Source organism: Ochotona princeps, chromosome 17 (genome assembly GCF_030435755.1).
Source record: "Ochotona princeps isolate mOchPri1 chromosome 17, mOchPri1.hap1, whole genome shotgun sequence".
NCBI lineage: Eukaryota > Metazoa > Chordata > Mammalia > Lagomorpha > Ochotonidae > Ochotona > Ochotona princeps.
Genome location: NC_080848.1, coordinates 39,033,281 through 39,058,235, shown reverse-complemented (window position 1 = coordinate 39,058,235; position 24,955 = coordinate 39,033,281). Strand labels below are relative to the sequence as shown.

Sequence of the window (24,955 nt, the reverse complement as noted above, 5' to 3'; positions counted from 1 at the left end):
GTCCAGGTTTGCAAGGAATCAGATGGCAGGCATGTGTGCAGCAACAAACATGAAAATTAGGATGCTCTCCTCTGGGCCTGGCTCACAGACTTGTATTGGAAGGGCTGAGAGGGAGGGCGAGCCTGGAGGTGGGCCAGGTGGCAGAAGAAAGGTTGGCTAATGGTGTGCTAAGCAGCTAAGCATGTGCTAGGCCATGGGCCTGGCTGCCCAGGGGTGCAGAGATGAATTACTGGCTTCACATCTGAGTTGAGCAATGGCAGAAGAAGGGAGGGGATGTTATATATTCTGTGGTCTCTCCAACAGGGGCAAGGAAGGAGTAGGAGCTATTGATTCTATGGCATAGGATTGGGTGGGAAGGGCCAGATCTTCAGGAGGGCTGGCCTCAGCCTCTTCCCATCCAACCTTTCCTTGTACATTCTGTCTGAGCCTCACAGTCCCCCTGGCTTCACTGAGCTCCAAGTGAGTGGATGCCCTCCTTACCAACCCAAGAAAGATGGGTGGTGACAGAGGACTACGGAGGGACTGCGGGCATGGGGCTGTGTCATTTCTAAAAAGAAGACCTCTGCAATCGCACTTTGCAGTCCACAAGAGCGGGGACATTCCTGTCTTACATCCCCAGGCACACAGGAGGAGTCAGAGCTGTGGGATGGCAAGATGCTTGCTCAAAGCCCCCATCAGCACACTGGGGATACACCTGAGCCCATGCGCCAGTATTTCCATGTTTCATGCCAAGCTACCAAGCCATGCCTGCTGGGAAGACTAAACCCTGAGAAGTCTTCCTTGGTGCTTCCAGTTCCTCACCTGACCACAGGACTCAGTGTTGCCTGTCCAGTCTCTATCCCTGTCCCAGGAAGGGCCCAGCACCTCTGTCCTGTTTCTAAGTCAGGCATCAGAGATACAGGGCTTGCTGCCCCAATCAGCACAAAGAAACGGGCCTCCATCTGGCAATGGCCAGTATGTCTCCCAGGAAGAGGAATGGGCTCAGACAGCCATGGAAGGTGCCTGCACAGGAGGCAATGCATACCCAGGCCTTCCCATCAGCAGCTGCTCTTCCCCTCAGGCATGAGGCCCCCCTCCCTAAGTCCAGAGCTACTCTCTCTTCTTGCTGGCACTGTTTGCCCTCCTTCTGCCTTTCCTGACTTGCCTGCTTGTGGAAGGGCACTGCTCTGGCAAGTCCCCTAATGCCAACACTGCTGTTCGAGCCCGTGCGGTGGGTGGCAGGTGGGCCCAGGAGGGTGGGGTGGAGGACAAGGTGGGTCAGGGAGAGGGGAAGGATAAAAACCTTTCATCGGATTGGGAGCTGTGAGGTTCCGCGAGCAGATCATTGAGAGCATCGCGTGGAGTTTATCCTCCTCTTCCTCATCATCGTCCACCGAGGCCGCGCGGCTGGCCGCTAGGTGGTGGTAGTTAATAGTGACTGCTCAAAGAGAAGAGCGAGAGAGGCGGAGGCATGAGGACCCTAGTCCCTGGGCAGGAGGGACCTGACTCCCTCCGCAGCTGAGTGGAATGAAGATGGGATCACCTGGAACCTGGAGGGAACACAAGGACCTCAGAGCTCTTTCACTGGTTTATTTGGGAGCGTATGGAAGCAGGCAAGGGGGCCGGAAGCAGTTCCCCAGTTTCATTCTTCAGAGACCCATACCAGGAGGAACAGAAGAGACTGAGGAGAAGATACACAAGGCGGGCCTGGCCCTCGGGAGTTCCCAGCCCTGGCAGAGGCTGGGCTGACTGTCGGCTGACAGCTCCCACTCATGCTCCAGCCATGGGCAGGCTGGACCGAATCTGATGATTATTCCTAAATCTTTCTTCTCCCCCAAGGGTTTTCCAGAGCTGCCCTCTAGGAACACAAGGTTGTGGCTCTATAGTGAGGCTGGCCGGCTCTCTGGGGAGGTGGTCCTTGCCATGACCAGATTTGGAGAATGCCAAGGATTGAGGAAGGAACACAGGGATTGAAAAATCGAAACCCAGCAACATCCAGTGATAAAACACTAGGTTTGCAAACACATTCCGGCAAAAGCTGTGTCACATGTGAGAGGGAAGTGAGAATCCCCATGTCTTGGGGACAATTTTTGCTGTGGCTGACTTTGTGCTGTCCAGGGCATCTGCCCACTGATGCAGAGACAACTTGTTGACAACGCTTTGGCACCAGTTAGAAAATGTTGGGAGTAGGAGGTCTGGCTGGCATTTGTTGCTCTGTGCTGGTAAGTTCTCTGAACTCAGCCACAAATAAAGCACATCTGGCCTGGACAATCTCTGGGGTAGCAGCAGCACCCTGACTACAGAGGGGACTTTGATGTTGGCAGACACAGATGGACAGACTCCTGGGGCCTGGGGCTATGCGTCTGGGATAGGGTTGGTCCACAAGGGCTAAGGCACTTCAGGCTGCCCAGCTTCCAAAGTCCCATGTGCAGTTTCAAGTCTCTGCCCTCTTCAGATGCAAGACACTAATTCAGGTCTAGCTCCTTTCATGGGCAGTCAGTTGGAGGAGGGCTGGGACTATGGCGGGATCAGTGAACACGTGCGCCGTGCGAAAAGGAGTGCTGGGCCCATATTCAGGCCACCTGGTAGGGGTCAGGCGGCAGACTGAGAGGAACAGATCCTCCTCCACTTTCTATTTCTAGTCTTTCCATATTTCTTTTCTGGGATAGGAGATGAGAGGACGATTAAGAGAATCTTAAATGTGATTCCTGGGTCTGCTGAGGCAAGAGTATGCGGATAGGGAGTGGGGCCAGCTGTGCAGAAGTGGGGTGACTCTGTGTGGGGTGATCAAAGGAAAGTGAGCTCCTTGTCTGGACAAGCCCTGCCTGCTGCCCCATGGGGTGATGCTGTGTTCCCCACCTCCCTGTCCTGCCCGGAAGAAGCCTGGGAAACTCACTGTGCTCGTGCCTGTGCCCGGGGTAGATGATCCGGAACACGTAGTCTGTGGCCCGCCCCAGGCTCAGCTCCTCCGCCTCTATGGACCGCATGCTGCTGCGTTTCCGTAGCTTAGGGAACACCTTCCCCTAAGGAGGGTGGAGGGTGGTCAGCCTGGTCAGGGCACCGTCCCAACCACAGTGCCCCTAGGAAGTCCTCATGGGGAAAAAGTGGAAGGCAGGGAGAAGACCCATATCACTCAGCCTGGCACCTGCCTCCCCTCCTGCCCCAGCTCCCAGGCCCCCATGCCCTGAGGTACCTACCTTCCCTTGTTGGGTCCAGAGTGGGGGCTCCAGCTGTCCTCGAGGAAGCAGCCCATTCTCCAGGCAGGACAGAAAGGACAGCAGGTGTCCTCCCGGTGGGAAGTGCAGTGGGGGCCTCTGGATGCCATCCTGGCTCACTAGCACAAGAGTGCCACCACTCTCTGGCGGAGGATGAGGAGGCAAGCATAGGTCAATCAGGCAGGGTCCTCCTGGAGTAAGTGCCCCAGCCATCACCAAGGTCCCAACAGTCAGGCTGTGCAGCAGTGCAGGCTGGACTGGAGCAGGACCCAGAACCCTCATTGATATGGATGGTGGCGGGATGAGAAGTACAGGTGCACAGCAGGGAGGAGGTCATCTCTGCCTGCCTCACCCCTACCCTGCAATGCCCAGGACAAGACAGGCTTACTTTGCTGGTGACAGTGGATGCAGACGATCTGACTGAAGGGTACCACCAGGGCATAGTCCCAGTAAACGCTGGAAAGGAACCCCGTGATGTCATGAGACCTGCCATCCTACCGTCCTTGGCCCCTGGCCCTCCTAGCCTTTGGAACCATCCTGAAGATAGGATGATCATAGCCAAGCAGTGGCCTCAGCCAGTCTCATCCCTCTGAGCCCCGGGCTGCCTCGTAGCATTAAGTCTCAACCATCTACAGCTTGGCCCAGGCAAACTTCTCTGTGTCCAGGCTTGGCTCCATCTCAGAGAACTTGGGCTCTCTTGTGCTATAGCCCTGTAAGGAGGGAGGCCTGCTCTGTGGACCTGGCTGGATCTCCCTAGCCTCCTGTTTAGAGTCGAGCCCCTTCCCTTTCCCTGGCTCCTGGAAGCAAGTCCCAAAGCCCCCACCTCTTTTCCAGCTCGGAGTCTCCCAGAGTCCCGTTCATGAGCTGGTTGGGGGTCCACTTCAGAGTTAGACTCTCCGCAGACTGGTGCAGGGAGAGGTAGCCAGGCACAGCTTCCATGTCCTCCTTCTACAGGGAGAGACACACCAAAAGATAGAGACAATGAGGGGTGAACCCAGAGACCACTATGGGAATGGCTTTCAGTGGCTACAGGGGGAAGTCCTGATGGGCCTGTCACAAAGGCAGGGCACAAGGAAAGAAAAATAGGGCAGCATGGCAGCTCTGGGCATCTCTGCTTTTGGCTGGCCTTGTGCCACTGGCTCTATACCATCCGCCTCCTGTATGCCAGATATATCCTGGGCCAGCTACACCCAAGCTGGGCATCTACCCAGTCTACTGGCTGCCATTCCTGCCCTTGGATGGCCTAGGTTCTCAGTTAGCCAGAGCAGATGCCATTCCTAGCTCCTGCCAACTGAGGCTGGGCATGAGTTGAATGAAACATAGAGGTGGCGGTCAGAAGGGATCTTCCCCCAACACCTCCCACCCCCAGGGTTCTTTGGCAAAGCTCTTAGAAGAGGAACAACTGTGTCTAGAGGTTTCCAGTTCTGGGACCTACAGAAGTGGGAGGCTCTGTGTGTGTGAGTGTGTGTGTGTGGCACTGAGCCTTCCTACCGGTTGCACCAGCACATTGTTCTTGCCGTAGAGCAGCCGCGTCCTCGAATTCTGGTGCAGTGATTCCACGTACTCACGGGCGCACGCAGCCAGCCTGTCCTCCGATGCACTGCCACTTGAGTGGCGCTTCCGGATCTGCACAAGAGCCACGGTTCAGTCCCTGACCTGGAGAAAGCCCACTTGGGCTGGAGAGCCTTCAGATTTCTGTGCTAACCCGACCCTAGGGTCTGCCCTGATCTGTGTGTCCTCAGTCACTGTGAGTTCCAGCCATGAAGCAGCAGGGGTGTACTGGCATTTCTGTAAGTGCTAGTGTGGGCAGAAGGCTCTCACGGGATGTCCAGTAGGTCAGGGTATGTCTAAGGCCAGTTTACCCACCCCACCCCCATAGACACACAGGCACAGACTGAATGATCACAGTCATGGAGAGGGGACACCTACCCCCAAAGCTGGACGTTTGGCAGGAGAGTCCTGGCGATTGGGCGGACCGCGGATGCGGTGCCTCTGGACCAGCTCATCGGCAGAAGGGTCGGTCCAGTAGTGATCAGCTGTCTTGAGCTTTGTGTATTCCAAGGCACAGGGCCCCACTGTGAAGACAGGGTTGGTCAACTTAGATGGGGGCTCTGCTGGCACCTGCACCCTTGGCCCAGTGGCCATGCATGGACCTCTGTTCTCAGGCTCACCCAGAAGAGAGGCCAGGATCGGGCCAAACACAGGATCTGCTAGTAATGCCTCCTTCTCGTAGTACTTGCTGCCAAGAGAGACAGAGAGGGTGACCATCAGGCTTTCTGTACTCATTCCAGGTTGGTCAAGCTCACCAAGCAGGGATAGCTGCTTGCAAAGACCAGATTTCTCCCAGTCACAAAGAAGAAATGAGTCTACAAGGGTGCCTGGTATGCTCTGGGCTTCAGAGGCTAAAAGGGGAGGTGGAGGCAGGCCTACAGGGTGTCATAAACAGGCACCCCAAGAGGGTGGGGCTGGAGGGCTGTTCAGGAGGGAGGCTGAGAAAGAGGTTGTTTGTGGGATGGGGCAGTCACCTGTAATTTTCCGCCAGGTACTGTACAACCCTGTCCAGAACTTTCTCGATGAGCGCTGTGCGTACCCATATGTGTTTCAAGGCTTGTGGGCTGAGGGCTGGGGCCTTCCCGCTGGCCGAGCCCTGTCTCCGCAGGGCCTCCTGGTTGCTTCCTGAGGGCTTCCTGCAAACAGCAGAGGACTTCAGGAGTGAAAGGCCCAGAGGTCAACCCTAGGTCAGAGACATTGGGTCTGGACCTTGGTGCCACTAGACAGGAGCCCCCAAAGACTGACAAAAGCAGGGAGGTGAAGGCAGGGTACAGACTGCACCTAGCAGAGGCCAAGGCCCACCCTCAGGCTAACCCTTACCTAGAGCTCAACATTCAAGGAACAGGACCTGGAAGCCAACCTTTGTGGGTCATCCTGGGGAGCAGTAAATGCCAAGCAGAAGGGAGGGCCCAGGGCTCACCTGCTGTCTACTTGCTGTTGCAGCTCCTGGACCTTGTGGCAAATCTCCCCAACCACTGGGCACGTCTTCCCCACCTTGGTGAACAGGGCTGCCATCTTGTCACTGCGCAGAAAGCCAGCGGCACGGCGCCTCAGCTGATGCAGAAGGCAGGCCTCCACTGCCCCTGGGCCACAGAGGAGAACAGCACCTGAGCCTGGGCCAGAGCGGGCACGCAGGGAAAACACTCCACTTTCCCACACCTGTGGACAGGCAGACGCAGGCCAAGGACACAGACCCCATCCTCCTAACATGTCCTCCTGCTCCCCCTTTCCTCCACGCCTGCCCAGTGTGGGCCTGAGAGCTCCAAGGTACATGTCTACATGGAGAGCACAGAGCGAGGCCGCAGGGCCTGTGAGGACTGCAGGCCTTCCAGCTTGGCCTGGGTAGCTCCACTCCTGACCACAAGGGCAAGTAGGGACAGCACCTATGAGATAGGGCGACACAGGGTACACTTGCCCAGCAGCTGCCCTCATAGACAGTGTGATGATGTGGTTGCTAAGGAATGAGGTTCTGGAGATGAAATATTAATGAGGCCTTTGCAGAGATCAGAACCGACAGTGGCCCCTGGATTATTAATGAGCCCAGAAGCTGAGATGGATTTTTTTTTTGCCTTGCTGGAAGGATGTCCCTTTATTCATTCAGGCTTTTAGGGGCGAGACTTAATCTATCTGGAATCCTGCTTACCATGGAAAGATTCCTCAAAACGAAAGGGCTTGGTGAAGCAGGGCAGAGAGCTCTACTGGACTCACACAGGTTAGTAGGTGTGTCGGGGAAAGGTGGGACATGGCACTGTTGAGGCCAAGCTGACTGCTTTTCAAATGTGAAGGGGATGGGCTCGGCAGTGTGGCCTAGTGGCTAAGGTCCTCGCCTTGATCCCATATGGCCGCTGGTTCTAATCCTGGCAGCTCCACTTCCTCTCTATCTCTCCTCCTCTCAGTATATCTGACTTTGTAATAAAAATAAAATAAACCTTTAAAAAAAAATAATGTGAAGGGGAAGGTCAGAAAAGGGGAAGGGTTTTGATCACAATCACACAGTGGCAGAGCCAGAACCAGGAGCCAGGGCGCCCCCATCCCTGGCCTAAGTACCCTTTACTACCTCTGGGTGGATTTGGCGGGGCACAAGGGCTAGGTGAGTTAGGAGAAGGGGCTTCCCTGTTACAGATACTCTTTTTCATGGACTGGGAAGACAGAGTTGTGCTGGACAGAGGGACTCAGGCACAACAGGGTCTGACCTTGCTGTGGCTGTATATTGCCTCCGAAGAATCTGGATCAGGGACTTACAACTCTGAGCCTCAGCTCTGTCATCGGGGATGGGGGAAACCCTACTAGAGGGATGGCATGAGGCAGGGCACGAGGGTATGACATGAGGGAAGGCCTCATGTGGAACCCCTACACAGGTCCACTCTAGGGAGGCACTCGCATCCATACCAGGCCCTCAATGCTCACCCTTCAAGTTCACAGCCTGCTCCACAGTGAATCTCTAAGGGCAGGGTTTTCTGTAGAACCTCTCCTTGGTGCGAAGAGAGGGAGAGAGGGAGAAGAAGAAGAAGAAGAAAAAAAAGAGAGAGAGGAAGAGAGAGAGAGAGAGAGAGAGAGAGAGAGAAGCAGGTTGCCTTGAAGGTGTGGAGAAGCCACTCTCTTAAAAACAGGTCAATTCAAGTTTATTTTGACCAGTACTGTTAGAATATGAGATGTGACTTAGGGAATAATTACTGAAAAGCAGAGGTACCTTGCCTTCATTTTCAGGAACTGACATTGTCACTGCTGTTCTACCCTGGAGCTGTGTGTGGCACTCTCTCCTGGACTGAAGCCAAGAGGCCCTGGGACCCCCCAGGAGGACAGCCAGTGCAGTAGTGAGAGCACCCTGGGAGGGGAAGCAGGCTGGAGCCCCTTGCGGCCTGGGCCTTCCCCTCACAGCGTTCACACATCTGTGCCACACGTGCATGCGGACAGATGGACACCCACATACCAGGCACATGACAGGCACATGGGGAAGTCTTTGTGACTTGTGCCCACACATTCCTCTCCATGTCAGTCTCCCTACCCCCGACCCTCGGGTGCTGCAGGTCTTATGTGGTCCTGAGAAGAACAGCAAAGTGACTCTTTTGTCTCAGTCTCCCGGGGCTGGGGCTGCTGCAGTGACAAGTTGACACCTGTGGGGAGGCAGTTGCCATTTCCTGGAGTTGTATCCGCCAGGCCGGCTGGGGAGAGCAGCAGCACTGAAGAGAGCCAGCGTGGCAGCAGGTGGCAGCAGTCCTGCAGGGAATCATGTGCCTCTGTGTGATGTGACTAATTGCTGGGATAATGAGTCATTAGCCTTCCCACTTTCCCTAGGCGACTGCCAATGTGGTGAGGCCTGGGAGCTGGGGTGGCTGGGGTGGCTGGCACTGGCACTCTCATCCCACCTGGCCTTACCCACCTTCCGGCAGTGTCAGCACGGGGTTATTTTGGGTGAGTGGAGGAGACCTCAGCAATGATTGCAATTAGGAATACTGAGAGAAGTGCAAACATCACGCCCAGGGCCCCAGCTTCCCTCACGCCCTGTGTTGTTTCCCCAAGTAAGATGCCAGGCAATGTCTGGAGAAGGAAGGAATCCCTACACCCCTTGAGACCACTGCTCCTGGCATTCCTGAGCCAGTGTCAGGGGCCTCCATAGCCAGCCACTGTTTAAACCACACGTGTCCTGCTGCATTTCCACACGGCTGTCTCCTCTGAGAATCGGCATATGGGATGAAAAGTGCTACTGTGTGTAAGCATGGAGGCAAATAATAATAATACTTACAGTTGAGAACTATTATCCTGAGGGGGTTCTAGAAGGGCTTCTGGGGTTCTAAAGATGCTCTAACTTGTGTGCAACCCACATGCAAATTATTGGTGCACTCCCGAAAGCACAGGTTTGTTCCCCCCTCCCCCCAATACAGGATCCATGACTTTCAGCTTCTACAAGAGGGTCCTGAGCGTAGACACTTAAGAACCTCTGTAGTGATTGATGTACCCTCTCTAACACACAGAGGACATCACACTGAGAGCAGCCTGCAGAGCCACTGACAACAGGGTCCCTGACCCCCTGCTGCTCTGAACCTGCTCCCTGGGAAGGCCTTCCAGTCTGATGGAGTAGGACCCCAGGGAGAAGTGCTCAGAGAGGTCCGACCTCTCGGCTAACAGCCCAGCACAACTCTAGGGCCTTACCCACCTTTGTGTTAAGGTCTGTCCATGACTCCAGACCCAAGGGAAAGGGCCATGGTAGAAGATACACACCCACAGGCTAATGCCCAAGTAAGCTGACCCCACTTGCGTGTTAACTGAGCTATGTGGGCCCTGGGTCCCCAGCCAGGAGGGCTTTAGGGGTCCCCTGTCCCAGCAGGTCTGGGCATGACCTACAGTCATCTGGGTGTACAAGATGATAGCCCTGACACCATCTAGCTCATTTCATATGGTAAAGATACATGCTAATTAGTGAAGAACAACATGGTCTAAGGTAGAACTATGCAGGCAAATGGAGTAATACTGAGGAACTTAACAAGATCTGCTCACTGCCCTCCCTGGTCTTCTGATGAGCCCAGGGGGACTGCTCCACATTAGGGCACCCGGGTTTGGTTCCTAGTTCCAGCTCCTCACTCCAGCTTCCTGCTAGCACAGACCTGCAGAGGCAGCAGTGACAACTCAGGCAGCTAAGTCCTACCACCCAGGCAGAAGACCTGCACTGAACTCTCACTCCTGGTGAGGGGCCAATCCCAGCCACTGTGGGCATCTGTGTAGTGAACCAGCAGATGGGAGCTTTCTCTCTCAATGAGTCATAAAAACTAAAAACAAAACAAAACAAAAAACCCAAGGATACAAAAAAACACAAAAAGGAAAGTAGGAAGATGGGACCATGAGAGGAAGCTAAAGCTATGGTTGCCAGGAAATGCAGCAGAGGTTGGGCAGAGGTCCTCAGAAACATGACTGGATGGAGGGGTCCTCTTGTCCCTGCTTTGCTTTCACAGAGGACTGCTGTGCTCAGCAGCTAATGGGCCTGAGTAAGGCCAGCCCCAGTCCAGCCTGGTAACAGTGGGACCCACAGGCAGAACCTCAGAGGACCAGCCTTATGTGGCTGAGGCTCAGAGACACAGCACCCATCATCAGTGAAGCCTGACACAACGCTTGGCCCGGGTGCTTGGCAAGGAGGGGAGTGCACAGCAGGTGAGTGGCTGTGGCCAACAGAGCTGCAGCTTGACCACCTTTGACTGCATTCCATCCTTTCCTGCCAGCTGCCATCTGTGTAGGGGGGCGGGGTTCAGTAGAACAGTAAGCCTGTGGTAGTCCATGTGGGTTCTGAAACTTTACGGCACAACTCAGCACAGAATTTTCCAGAGCTGAATGCCACTGGATAGAGGCATCAAGCTTTCTCAGTAAAGGAGGAAAAGCCTCCCCAGAGGTTAAGAGCTGAGCGGTCTCTCCACAAGCAGGTGCTCGGGAGAGATGCCCCTGGAGCAGCCCGGGTTTCATCTGCAGCAGACAAGGTGGGAGGAGAAACGGGCGCTGCCAGGCGCCATCTGCCCCTCTCTTTGCTACTTATCTGACTGGCTATTTCCACCCAGGGACCTGTAAGAGTTGCCTTCACACAGAATGAGCGTTTCTATGGTAACCAGGGTTACAATTTCTCTCCTTCTGCAGTGGAGATACTGGCTGTTTGCTTCAACTTTGGGAGAACACCTAGACTTGCATAACTCCTTGAATAAAACAGGAACACTCAATACAAGGTTTGGAGTAGGACAAAGACCTGCCCTGATTTTCTGGAACCAAGGTGAGAAAAATGAGATTCAAGGATCACATTCTCCTTGTGCCTGGTGGGGCAGAATCTGCAAGCCTAACGCTCATGGAGGTTTCCCAGGGAACCAGGGCAGGGCCAGCCTCCTGTGTGGTGGGCAGAGGTGTGAGTGCACTCACCCATTTCGGCAAGGGACCCACTGTCTACCACCAGCATGTCTCTGGACACTGGAGGTCCACCGTGGGATCTCCAGAGCAGGTTCTCCTCGACAGCCAGCAGGGCAGTCCCCTGGTCTGTACTTACAGGTGGGTCTCAAGGCACGGCAAGCTCTGAGCAGCACAGAGTTAGTAGCCAGACAGATGTGGGCTCCACAGTGGCTCTCCTCCTTGGGAGCTGTTGGACTTTGGGAAAATCACTAAACCTCTTTGTGCTTCAGCTGCAGTTGTGGAGAGCAGGTTCTAGGGCTCTCAGTGGATGTGGGGTGACTCTTGGTTCCTGGCTTTGGCCTGGGCTACTCTGGCTATTGGCGCCATTTAGGGATTGAACCAGTGGATGGAAGGTTCTCTCTCTGTTTCTATTTCTCTCTGTAATTCTGCCTTTCAAGTGAATCTTTTTTTTTTTTTTTTAAGATTTATTTATTTTTATTGCAAAGTCAGATATACAGAGAGGAGGAGAGACAGAGAAGAAGATCTTCCGTCCCATGATTCACTCTCCAAGTGACCACAATGGTCGGTGCTGTGCCAATCCAAAGCCAGGAACTTCCTCCAGGTCTCCCACATGGGTGTAGGGTACCAAGGCTTTGGGCTCTCCTCCACTGCATTCCCAGGCCACAAGCAGGGAGCTGGATGGGAAGTGGGGCCACCGGGATTAGAACCAGCACGCTTATGGGATCCCGGGGCATCCAAGGCAAGAACTTTAGCCACTAGGCCACTGTACTGTGCCCTCAGTGAATCTTGACAAAACAAAAAAAACAACAAAAAAGCAATCAAGTTGTCCAGTTGTTCCATTTGGAACCAGTTTTTTTCTTATCCCTGGGTTATTCTGGAACATATTTTAGATATTACAGATTAACTGAAGATAGTTCATATACTATGCCTTAAAGGAGCTTTAAGTCATTCTTGATTTTCTATTTATTTGAGATAGAGTTTACTTCCCAAATTCCCACAACAGCTGGTTAGGAACCAGGATCTCAATTCAGGTCTCCCACCTGGGTGTCAGAAACTGAACTAGTTAAGCCATTGCCACTGCCTCCCAGGGTCTCTATTAGTGGGAAGCTGGAGTTCAGAGCCAGAGTCCAGTGTCAAAATCAGGTGCGTGCGCTTTTCTGGCTAGGTTAAACACCCTCCCGAAGAGAAGAAGCCTTCGCATAGACAAGTGTCTTTATTGCACCTACAAAATAGTAACTCCTCAATACCATGGGGTTTTCTGATTGAGGTCCTTCCCACAGTTCTCATTTCCCTATTTGTCTAGATACTTGCAACTTGCAACAGGATCCCAGAGGTTTGAGGAGACTTTATGGGGAAGGGCAAAAGGTAACTTTAAAGGAAAAGAAAAAAAATAGGGGATTGACATGGTGACACAGGGGGTAAGCTGTTGCTTGGAATCCCTGTATTCAATAGCAATGTTTGGGATACCTACAACTCACATCAGAGTTCCTGTCTGGGTCTTGCCCCTGCTTCTAGTCCAGCTTCCTGCTACTGCATGCCCTTGGAGATGGCAGTATTCAGTACTGGAGTAGCTGCCATCCATATGGGAGACTTTGAGAGCCCGGTTTCTAGCTTGCGCCTGGTTTAGCCCCAGTTATTGTGCAAATTTGGGGAGCAAACAAGTGGATAAAAAGTCTGTCCCTGTCATTTGCCTTCCAAATAAATAAAAACAATCTTTTAAAGACCGTTTCTTATTTGAAAGGCAGTTACAAAGAAAGGGGAAGAAACAGAGATGTCTATCCCTGATTTACTCCCCAGATGGCTGCAACAGGGGCCCAGAACTTCATCCAGATCTCCCATATGGAAGACAAGAGCCCAAGCACTTGGGTCATTTTAGCTGCCTTTCCCAGGCCATTAGCAGGGAGCTGGATCAGAAATGGAGCAGCTGGGGCTCAACCCAGTACCCATATGGGATGCCAGCATCACAGGTGGCAGCTTTACCTGCTATGCCACAATACCAGCCCTGAAAGCAGATTTGAAAAAATGAGCAAAATAGGAGTCAGTGCCATGGCACTGTACGTTAAACTTCTGCCTGACATGCCAGCATCCCATATGGTACTAGTGTCTAGGAAGGCAGCAATACAACCCAAGTCCTTGGGCACCCTGCACCAACATGAAAGGCCCGGAAAAAGCTCCAGGCCCCTGGCTTTAGATTGGCCCAGCTCTAGCCACTACAATCATTTTGGTGGGTGAACAAGAGGATGCAAGAATTCTCTCTCTCCTGCTCTTCTTGGTAATTCTGCCTTTCTAATATATACTAAATAAATAATAAATATATATATATATAGAATAAAGTTGAACCTGGATAAACACCTATCGCACACCCTGCATCATGCTGCGTGCGTTATCTGCATTGCTCTTCTAGTCTTTACGCTGATTTCTGGGAGATCAGTGACAAGTGACAGACCAGGGTCACATGCCTAATGAGATCCAAGGTCTGACTCCTGAGTCCCAGCTGTAGACTGCCACCGTGTGCCCTCAGCCACACCCCAGGAGAGAGTGAGGAAATCCGTTCTAGAGGTTCTTCCTATTCAATCATTTCTGAATGGAAGGCAGAAGTCAGGTAGCCTGCGAATGAGCTGTTCACTCTGTGTAGGTGGGCAGAAGGAATCCCTTTTTTTTTTTTTTTTTTTTTTTTTCTGAAAAGAGATGGGCTGAAAAGCGCCTGGAGCCTGAATCACAGAAGGTGCTGAAATATCTCTGGCTGTGAAATCCCAGGTGGGACCCAAGCCTTCCTAGCACCTGCTTTGCTCCCTGCTCCCAGCTCATTAGCATCCCCTTGCCATTCCCCAAAGGAGCTCACTGCAGGGCAGACCTTCCCAGCTAATGAAAGCTGCTTAGCAACAGGAAGCTTGTTAATAAAGCCCAATGTCATTCCCAGCTCCACAGACTCATCTCCTGCCTCCCATTACAGCTCATCCTCAGCCTGAAGCAACCCACAGGTTGATCCACCTGCACACAACATGCAGGGAGCCTGGTGACCAAGTCAGGGCTGGCCCATCCGGGCCTGGGCCCTGCCCCCAGGCTTCTGTCAGAAGTGGGGAGGTCACTGAGGCGGGAGTGGCATTACTGAGTCTGAGAACCTGCTCTGCCAGGCCACAGGTCTCTCTGCGGAGCCCGAGGAAACCTGTTCTAGCCACCAAAGACTAAAATCCTACCTCAGTCTCCAATCAGAAAAGAGTAAATAGAAATACTGTGCCAGAATGGCGTCAGAGGGGAGGGCAGGCCCATGGGTTGGTACTAAATGATCTCAGATCCCTTGACGGCAAGGGAACAACTGTGCCCTCTTTCAGCAAAGGAATAACTTTCAGATACAAAGTCCAAAGGCAAAACATAGGACAACTTACTGTTTAACTGCCCTCTAGGGTAGAGGATGATGGTAGTCTACCAGTGGTGGCACAGGGAAGGCAGGGGCATTAATGAGACTCAATAGCAGGCCCTCACATGACAATGAGATTTAAAGACTATATTATGGAGCACAATGCAAACTTAACACATTTTAAAGAAAAAACAAAGCAAACAAAAAAACAGTGGCAGTTGAGCCCATCTTGTAAGCAACACACTTCACCAGCAGGTACCCTGGGGATGGGGGCGCAGCAGCCACCCAGGAGCTGACCTGGCCTTGGGTTTGGGGGCAGCTGCTGCACTGCAGCTGTGCTCTATGGTAGAACCCCTGCCAGTCAGGTTTGCCAGCTCAGCTTCCTCACAGGAAAGTTTCTGGACAGACGGGTTTCAGCAAACACTCCACGCACGTACCTTTTTCAGCATTGTGGGGAGCCCCATTCCTACCCCAGTTACTAAGAGGAGGGGTGTCTGTCCCCTCCCCATCGTCCGTGGTCAGGGGGTCTTGGGTTCCATCTCGAGGCTTCTCCATGTCTGTATTCTGAAGAAGCTCACAGAAGCGCATCCTACCTAGGCCTGTCTCTCCTCTGTCATCCCAAGTGCTCTCCTGCCAACAACAAAGGAACAGCGTGGAGCCCAGCCTCCCCTGAAGCTCTAGGAAACAAGGCCCCTCCATGGTTCATCCACCTGCTCCTGAGCTGCGGTATTTCCTCTGCATTCCCACTTTCTCCAGAACAAAGCTGAAATTCAGACGCCGCTAGGGCGACAGCAAGAACTAACACAAATCTGAATCAACTTCAGACTAAAAAGGCATTTCTGAGTATTTTTCCAGGGAATGAGGGAGACTCCCACATCTGAATCTCCACAAAGCCAGTAGGATGATATTCTAATCAATATCTATCTAGTCTTGGGACTGCCATCCCATGTAGACACTGGTTTGAGACCTGGCTGTTCCGTTTCCAATCCACCTTCCTGCTAATGTGCCTGGGCAAGCAGCAGCAGCCCAGTTGCTTAGATTCCTAACCTACATGTAATATCTATAAAAGCTCCAGAGTCCTGGCTTTGGCCTGGCCGCAGCCCCAGCTGTTGTGGCCATTTGGACAGTAGTAAATCAGCAAGTGGATAATTTCTCTCTCCCCATTTATCTTTATAACTGCCTTTCACATGAATAAGTAAATCTTTTTTTTTTTTTAATTTATCTAATCTTCTTCCCCTTTCTATGTAAAAATCCCTGACTATGATTCTACCGTGTAATACATGGACATGGCTTCCAGGCAGCACAAAAGGCACTAGGGTTTGTCTGTCAGTTTGGACGTTGAATGTCCCCCAAGAGCCCATGTGTTAAACTTTGGTCCTTAAAGTCCAAAGTCCTATGCTAACGGCACTAAGAGGATGAGAACTTAATCCAGTGATGGTGTGGGAAAAAGTGGGGTTTTAGGAGGTGACTGGATTGGACTGGGTCATTGGAGTAGAGCCCCATGATTAAATCCTGGTGGTTTTGTAAGGACACGTGCTCCCTCTTACCATATAATGTTCTGCATTGCCTTGGAACCCTGCCAAAAAGAACATCCCCAGTAGGGGCCGAACACTGGGGCTTGCCTCATCTGGGACAATGAGCCCCCAAAACTGAACCCAGCTAAAACTTGTCCCTTTACTAGTTAGGACGCCTGGGTATTTTGTTATAGTAACATAAATCTAACACAACACTATTTTGAGCTCTAATTGAGATTCACCCAGCCACTAAACACCCATTTCTAGAAAACACAGGCCTCCCTTTTGAATAGGTCTGCATAGGTCTTAGATTTCCAACCTAACTGCTAGGTGGACACTGCTGGCAACTCTTTTTTTCACCCACATTTCCTTCAGCAACTGTGCCCTGCGGTGTGTGTGCTTTGACAAAGCCTAGCACTATGCCATGCACAACTGGGCCATCATAGAAGGCCTGACCTTAAAGAAATGCAGTACCAGCAGAAAAAAAAAAGTCATACTACTCATCAGATTAGTATACTTTTTGCGTGTGTGTGTGTGTGTGTGTGGTAAATATTTACTTATTTATTTGCAAAGCAGAGCAACAGAGAGAGGGAGAGCCAGAGAAAGGGTCTTCATCTACTGGTTCATTTCTCAAATGGCCACAAAAACAGCCAGCGCTGGACCAGGCTGAAACCAGGAGCCAAGAATTCCATCTTGGTCTCCCACAGGGTGGCAGGGGCCCAAGCACATGGGCGATCATTCGCCATTCTCTCACGTGTATTAGTGGGAGGTTGGATCAGAAGCAGAGTACCTGGGTGTTAGAAGGGCAGACTGATATGGGATGGTGGCATCATTAGCAGTGGCTTAAAAGACTGTCCTGGGGTGCTGCAGCACCAATGCTGGCATGTTTTGTTTTTTTTTCCCCTGCCAAGAAAGGCTGATTGGGTTGTTCCTTGTAAACTTGGGAAACCTTATATCATCTCAGAGAACTAGGGAGACTTACTCGGAAGAGAAAGGGTGGGAAATTTTCTTGTAAACCTAGCTTCTGCTTCAAAGGAGAAGGAAACAAAGTCATTTTCTGAGCTCTTTCTAGGTGAGGAGTACTCATGTTTATCACCTTCATCCTCACAAACACTCCTCAGATGGGAATCCCTGAGGGTAAAATAATTTAAAAACTTGTCCCTGGGCCAGGCATTTGGTTGGCATTTGGCATAACTGCATTGCCTGGGCTCAGGTCCTGGCTCTGCTCCTGGTCCCAGCTTCCTGCTACTGGCCACCCTGAGAGGAAGCAGGTGATGGCTCAAGTACTCTGACCCCTGCCAGCCCCTGGCTTTAGCCTGGTCCAGCTCCAGCTGCGGCAGGCATTTTGGGGGTGAATGAGCAAATGGGAGAGATCTGTGCTTCAAGCAACAATAACCACCAGAGCTTGCTGTCCACGAGGCCTTGAGAAGCAAGCAGAGCTCGGAAATGCAAAGGCCACAGTCCAATCTCAGGGCGCTCCACTAGTAGCATCCCCCCCATTCACTCTCCCACATCTCTCTGCTTTAGCACCTGCTATTACGCGCGTATTTGTCTGTTTACTTTGCCCACCCCCACAGAAGGTAACTTCCTGGGCAGGACCTCTGTCCTTATCGTCACTGCCATTTCTCTATAAGGAACACAGTGCCTGGCACCTGGGGAACACTCTGGGAGAGTCTGTGGTCAGATGGACGGGAAGAGTGGCTATCTCCCCACTCCGCAGTCAAGTATCCATTCCCTTATCTTCAGAGATCAAAGAAGCGATGACAACACTTCAGAGGTCTTGGAGGAAGGTCAAATTCCAGAAAATCGGAGAACACTCTGAATGTTGAGGAAGAAGTAATGCTTTACTACAAACTTCCTCCTTGGAAGGCTGGGTTCCCTTCTAGACCGAGTCCATATTCTTTTATACCTAGCCCAAGTGCTTAGAGAGTTAGCATGCTGGAGGAAACACAGGTCGGATTTCCCAAAAAAGCAAAAGAGACCCAAGCATCCCAAAAGAACCAACCTCTCCCCAGAGTTAAAGGAAGATAAATCAGAAAGTGACTCCTGAACCCACATCACCCGGCCTTTTGTTCTCTCTGAGTGTGATTCCCAGATTAGCAGCACCAGTCTCATTTGTGAATTTGGTAGAAACCCAGATTCTCAGACCCATCCCTGATCTACTGGAACCAGAAATTCAAGGGCTGGAACCCAGAAACCAGCATTTCATTTCATTTCATTTATTTCTCTCTCTCTTTCTTTCCTTCCTTTTTCTTTCTTTCTTTCTTTCTTTCTTTTTTTTTTTTTTGAAACAAGCATTTCGACAAGCCCTTTAGATGACTCTGGTGCATATTGGAGAGAGAAAGAAAGAGAGAGAGAGAGAGAGAGAGAGACTATTTCCCTAGGGAAATTAACCGGTATAGATTCTTAGACTCTAAAGGTCCTTATTCAGTAGATCAGGGTAGGAAGCCTGACAATAAGTCTTTTTTGGGGGGGTTCACGGTAGTGTTTCCAGTTCTAGACCTGCCTCCTGCCACCTCTTACTCACCACACAGGGCAATGATGTGGCTGCTGTCCTCGTGCACGAACTTCCTGGTGACGGCCTCCTCCATGATCTGCTTCACCTGCAGACAAACAGCATAGGTACAGGATCTGCCAGCCTCATCTGGGTGCTTATTTGCGGAGGTTATAACAGTGGGAGACGTACAGAAGTGAAATTTCTCCAGCATGGCTTGTTCTGAGCTTTTTGGGGAGGAAACCAGGAAAAAAAAAAAAAAAAGATGCCAATACTCCACTAACACAAACCAGGGCAGAGGTTGTACTGCAAGTGAAAGTACCATGCCTGGACAGTCAGGAAAAGGATGCTGGCTGCTCCTCTAAGGGGAGGGACAGGATCCTTCAGTACACACTGTTTCAGTACTGCTTGTGTCTAAAAAGCCTTGTTACCCCTTTCTTCTCCCTTTTCTGGGGTTCCAGGCAGCCCCATTCCTGCCTAGGGACACGTGCTCATGAGCCTAGCTCGCTGTCTAGGTTCTACAAAGTAGATGTTTGGGTTTCTTCTTTTTAGACGATTACTTATATTTATTGGAAAGGTAGATATATAGAGAGAAGGAGAGACAGAAAGATCTTCCATCCACTGGCTTACTACCCAAATGGCCACAACAGCCAGAGCTGAGCTGATTCTAAGCCAGGAGCCAGGAATCTCTTCCGGATCTCCCACGTGGGTGCGGGGTCCCAAGTCTTTGGGTCATCCTCCGCTGTTGTCCCAGGCCACAAGCAGAGAGGTGGATGGGAAGTGTAGTGGCCAGAACATGAGCCAGAGCCCATATAGGAAGCTGATGCCTGGAGGTGGGGGATTAGCCAGTTGAGCTAGCACCCTGGCCCTGTTTGATTTTCTATTAGGACAGAATGACTTCCGAATACTATGTCAGGTGGGTAGTCATGTTTTTCTTTTAGAAAGCAACAGTGTATTTTTACTTTTAAAAAAATTTTTTTTCACTTGGAAGGTAGAATTACAGAGAAAGAGAGACAGACAGAATCGTCCACCTATTGGTTAAAGGCTGTGCCTGACTGAAGCTATGTGCCAGGGGCTTCTTCTGGGTCTCCAATGTGGGTTCAGGGGACCAAGCATTTGGAGCATTTTCTACTGCTTTCCTGGGCATTTTATCAGGGAGTTGGATTGGAAGTGAAGCAGCCGGGACTATAACCAGCAATGTTGCAGGCAGCAGCTTTACTCCCTCTGCCACAATGCAGGCTCCAAAAAAGCACTTTTAGTGCCCAGCGTGGTAGCCTAGCTGCTAAAGTCCTCACCTTGCACACACCAGGATCCCATATGGATACTGGTTTATATCCCGGAGGCTCCGCTTCCCATCCAGCTCCCTGCTTGTGGTCTGGAAAAGCAGTCAAGGACGGGCCAAAGTCTTGGGACCCTGCACCCATGTGGGAGATCTGAGAGGCTCCTGGCTCTGGGCTTTGGATCAGCTCAGCTCTGGCTGTTGCAGCCACTTGGAGAGTGAAGCAGCAGATAGAAGATCTTCCTCTCTGTCTCTCCTTCTCTTTGTATATCTGACTTTCCAATAAAAAAGTAAATAAATAAATAAAACTACATAAATATTTTTAAAAAGTACTTTTTAAAAAAGATTTATTTATTTTTATTACAAAGTCAGATATACAGAGAAGAGGAGAGACAGAGAGGAAGATCTTCCGTTCGATGATTCACTCCCCAAGTGACCGCAACGGCCGGTGCTGCGCCGATCTGAAGCCGGAAACCAGGAACCTCTTCCGGGTCTTCCACATGGGTGCAGGGTCCCAAAGCTTTGGGCCGTCCTCGACTGCTTTCCCAGACCACAAGCAGGGAGCTGGATGGGAAGTGGAGCTGCTGGGACTAGAACCGGCGCCCATATGGGATCCCGGGGTGTGTTCAAAGCAAGGACTTCAGCCGCTAGGCCACGCCGCCGGGCCCTAAAAAGCACTTTTTAAAACACACTTTTTAAAGTGTTTACTGCTATTGCACAGTGGACATACAGCAGAATGCTTATAAATACTCAGGATTGGAGTTTTTCACACACAGAACACTCCTAGGAAATCTGCATCTAGAGTGGAAACAGAACACATGGACAGCAACCCAAAGCATGGCGTCAGATTCTCTTCCAGCCACTAGTCCCACCTCAGGCGTACACTATCCTAACTTGCCACACCAGAGATTTGCTTCATGGGGTTTTATGTTTTTTCTAGGTGAACTTCCTCAGTGTGTTATGTTTGCTGCCTGGTTTCTTGTGCTCACCAATGTGACTGTAAGATGTGTTCAGGTTGTGCATAGTTATCAATTGCCCACTCTTCACACATCTCGTCTAACTGCCATTTGGGTAGTTTCTAGTTTGGGGCTGTTAGTTTGTGGCTCTGGACTTTGGAACATGTCTTTGAGTGAACATATTGCCATATATATATATATTTTTTTTTTTAATCTAGGCAGGGAATTTCTGATGCATACGGTTTGCTTGGCTGGATATTGCCAAACTGCTCTCCAAAGTGATTATACCAATTTGCACTCTCCACAGCACTGTAGGAGGTTTCAGTTGCTCTCAATACTGCAGCCAAACCCAGCTGATGTCCTGGGGGAAAACTTCCTGGACACCAAAACTACTACTGAAGATGAGAATGTTGCATGAATTTCAACTCCAAGGTGAAACCTTACAGAGAAAGGCAGCCCTAGACGGAGCAGGCAGGCAGAATCCTGAGGCTGTCCCCGCTCGGATACCCTCACCGAGGATGACCATCAGCAGGACATACAGTTAGAATTCTGAGGAAGAAGTTCTCCTCCCCGCTGGAAAATGCTCATGGGTAGAAGTCAGTGCAACTGGATCAAGCCAGACCAATTCACGTAATCCAGACTAGTCAATACTTCCCAGATCCCTTCTCAGTGGGAGCCATAGTGTCACAAGAAAACACCTGCAGGCATCTGCAGCCGGCTGCAAGGACAGTGGGGCGGGGGAACTACCTGTGCACCTGGAATTCAACCAGAGGTCTTTCCTGAAAGGCCCATTGTCTTTTCTGTGGGGCAGGAAAGGATATGTTTCTTTGGCAATCAATGCACTGACGGGGAAGGTTAGGCGGGGGAGGCGGGGAATATGCCGAGTTCAGAGCAGGACAGCCCTGTCAGGTAAGGTGCCCACTTGTGGTACTTCCGTCTCCATTCTCCCTCAGGAATCATTCTCAGAGTGGTTCAGATAGCCTTCTCAGTACTGGAGGAAAAGCAGCGGCTTCTTAAAAATCCACCTCCTGGGGCCTGGCGGCGTGGCCTAGCCTTGAATGCCCCGGGATCCCATATGGGTGCCGGTTCTGATCCCGGCAGCTCCACTTCCCATCCAGCTCCCTGCTTGTGGCCTGGGAAAGCAGTAGGGGATGGCCCAAAGCTTTGGGACCCTGCACTCATATGGGAGACCTGGAGGAAGTTCCTGGCTCCTGGCTCCGGATCGGCACAGCACCGGCCGTTGCGGTCACTTGGGGAGTGAATCATCAGACAGAAGATCTTCCTCTCTGTATAGCTGACTTTGTAATAAAAATAAATAAATCTTAAAAAAAAAAAAAAATCCACCATCTGGCCTGGCAGTAGCCTAGTAGCTAAAGTCCTCTCCTTGCATGCGCCAGGACCCCATATGGGCGCTGGTTCTTGTCCTGGCTGCTATACTTTCTTCCAGCTCCCTGCTTGTGGCCTGGGAAAGCAGCTGAGGATGGCCCAAAACCACCCTGCACCCACGTGGGAGACCCAGAAGAAACTCCTGGCTCCTAGCTTTGGATCGGGTCAGTTCGGCCATTGTGGTCACTTGAGGAGTGAACCAGCAGACAGATCTTTCTGTTTCTCCTTCTCTTTGTAAATCTGACTTTCAAATAAAAATAAATAAAACTTAAAAAAAAATCCACCTCCCCATCCTCAACGGACTCCCAGCTGTGGAGCTCCCTGGAAACCGCAGCATATCTGCCCACAGTCTGGGCATTGCTCGTTTTCTGCTTGTCTCCTCCCTCCCTCTGGGGTCTCCATCAGTACACCGCGTTCTTCCTGAGGACACTCACTGAGATTTTCCTTTTCCTTGGGGAGCCCAGAGTTGCAACTGAAACACTGACTTGATGGATCCCTGGCTATTTCACAGAGAAGGCAGAACGAAGCTTCTCACACAGGATGGAGAGGGCACAGTTCTAATGGCGTATGCGTGCTTGGCCAAAGAGAGGAAAGGCAACAAATGTTAGCGCATGGCAGCTGGGTCTTGGTTTACCAAAGGGAATCATCTCAAGCTTTCCAGGAATTATTATTATTGTTATTTTTATAAGAGTCTAATGTCTTTCCCAATTGTGAAATTCTAAGAGTAGGCAAAATGGACCCACCCAACAGTGTTACCTCTTACACATGAGGTAGATAGTCCTATAACCATTGTAGAAATGTCGGAATGGAGACTCAGAGAAATAAAGCAACTTACTAGGTTCACTCTATGCCAACATTTATGCTTTCCCACCAGGCCCGGCAGTCCCAGATCATAAGATTTATTTAGTGGTCACTACAGGCCTGCAGGGATACTGTGGGCAAAACAGGTTTCCTGCCTCATGGACTTGACACATCTGGCAGATGACAGTCCCAGAGGCACGTGTGGGGAAGGCGTTCCATTCATTCTACTCTATTCTTCAGGAAAGCTCTCAAACCCTGGTGAGTCATTCAGATGGGCCTCCCGCACCCCCATCCCCACTGAAACCCAAATGGGCATCTGGGCAGAGTCAACGCAAAGGGGTTAGTGGAAAGAAGCAGCTTTCTTTCTGATGTTGGGGTTTCCCTCAGAAAGACAATAAATACATAGAGTGTAAAAAAAATCCTCAAGAAAAAATACAATAAGGAGGTGGGCGTGGAGAGGCGTGTGGGACCCTTTGGCAGCCACGACTCAGTTGCCAGAGTGATGCGGGAAGGGGGCGTCGGACGAGGGGAGCTGAGAACCCCCGCAAACGCCGCGTGGGGCCCCGCCCCCTCCCCGGAGGCGCGGGCAATGAATGGGCAGCTGGGGTTCTCCAGAAATCGCCACCATCCCTCCTCCAGCCTCGGTCTCCAAGCCCTGCTGCCGTCACAGGGCGGAGACCCGCGGGACCACGAAGCAAACAAGCTTCGGAGCTGAGCTCGGCCCCTCCAGGCGAGGGGCGCTGGTCCCCAGATGTGCCAGAGGGGCTGAAGCCCCCAGGGGCCCCAGAACCCCACCTTTGCGGGGGTCCAGGCCCTGCCCGCAGGCACCTGCGCCGGAGGTTGAGTTCGGATGCGTGCAACCCCCGGGACCGGGGCGCGAGACCACCCCCCCCCCGCGAAGTCCCTGCCCCCTCCGCGATCCTCTCCCCCCACTTTACCTCCTTTTTCACGTTCCACAGCAGTTTCTCTTTGACTGCATCCTCCGCGCTGCCCATGGTGCGGTGGCTGGCGGGGAGGCGCCGCCGAGCGGCCCCTCAAGCCCCCCGCGCGTGCCCTCGCCGCCTCCGCGCCTCGCGGCTCAGCGCCCCACACGGAAGGCGGTGTCCCTGCCCGCCGCGCTCCCCGCCCGCCGCCGCCGCCGCCACTGCCCGGTGCCAGGCTCCGCAGCCATCTTCCGAGCCCCGCACAGACGTCAGGCGGCAGGCCCGCCCCTTCCCACAGCCCCGGCGGCGGTGTGGGGCGGGGGCAGCGGTTTGCTCACAGTCACGGGAGTGGAGCGGGTGTGTGCGTGTGTGTGTGTGGGGGGGCGGGCAGGGAGGGTCTGGACCAGAGGAGGCTGCGTGTCTGGGGGCGGCAGGCCCGGGAGCTTGCCACGGGGGCTGCTGCCATGGCAACGCGCCTGCTCCCGCCCCGAGGGCGCGAACCCGCATTGTGAGCTGTCCTCAGTCAGTCCCGCACTGCGCCGCCGCCGGCGGTGGGGACCGAGAGTGGGCAGTGGCTTGAGCTATTGATGGCCTCTCTCCTCCTGCGGGTCCCCCGGGCTTCGACGAGAGGGAAAGAACGGGGAGCTGGTAGGGTCGGGTGGGAGGGCGTTTGGCCCCTGTACCCACAGTTGCAAAGCTTGTGACCCGCGGCCTCCCACCTCCCCAGAGCCTCAGGGTGTGCCAGGGTCATGTTCAGCTTGCAGTGTCCCCTTCGGGGTCGCCATGGCTGGCAGGGATGGCCCCTTTAGGCATTGTATGGGAGGTTGAGGGGGGCGTGGGCTGAAACAACGGGGACCGTGGGAGGCTTGCTCGCAGCGAGTGAGGGCGAGAGCAGCGCCGCAACTTGAACGGACGTGAGGGAGAGGAGGCCAGCTCAAAGTGGTGAACATCTGCTGTAGCAAACTGAGGAGCGGCGCGCCTTGGAAATTCGCGAAAGGAGGGGCTTCGGCCTTCCCCCGCGCCACAGGACTCTTCATTCATTTTCCTACGTGATGGCGCAAAAACTGAAAATAAGGGGGAGCAGAACAGCCCCTCCTCGTCTGAACCGAGAGCACTCGCAG

General features: G+C 52.4%; 1 protein-coding gene across 7 annotated transcripts in view; it reads right to left on the bottom strand.

Moving 5' to 3' along the window:
* Positions 1-24,293, bottom strand: part of SGSM2 (small G protein signaling modulator 2) — a 33,600-nt gene extending 9,307 nt beyond the window's left edge. Inside the window, exons 1-12 of one of the 7 annotated variants that reach the window (XR_009246937.1) lie at positions 23,850-24,293; positions 18,523-18,598; positions 6,166-6,328; positions 5,720-5,881; positions 5,366-5,433; positions 5,124-5,269; positions 4,686-4,820; positions 4,018-4,142; positions 3,583-3,650; positions 3,177-3,337; positions 2,876-3,002; positions 1,283-1,417 (exon numbers count right to left, since the gene is read on the bottom strand). Coding sequence is in view for 5 of the 7 variants with exons in the window: in XM_058675976.1 (XP_058531959.1) it covers positions 1,283-1,417; positions 2,876-3,002; positions 3,177-3,337; positions 3,583-3,650; positions 4,018-4,142; positions 4,686-4,820; positions 5,124-5,269; positions 5,366-5,433; positions 5,720-5,881; positions 6,166-6,328; positions 18,523-18,598; positions 23,850-23,906 (1,423 nt within the window). In the remaining 2 variants the exon portion in view is untranslated. The remainder of the gene's footprint in view (positions 1-1,282; positions 1,418-2,875; positions 3,003-3,176; positions 3,338-3,582; positions 3,651-4,017; positions 4,143-4,685; positions 4,821-5,123; positions 5,270-5,365; positions 5,434-5,719; positions 5,882-6,165; positions 6,329-18,522; positions 18,599-23,849) is intronic. The other 6 variants (XR_009246936.1, XM_058675976.1, XM_058675975.1 and 3 more) reach the window with 6 other exon arrangements.
* Positions 24,294-24,955: the final 662 nt, after the last annotated feature.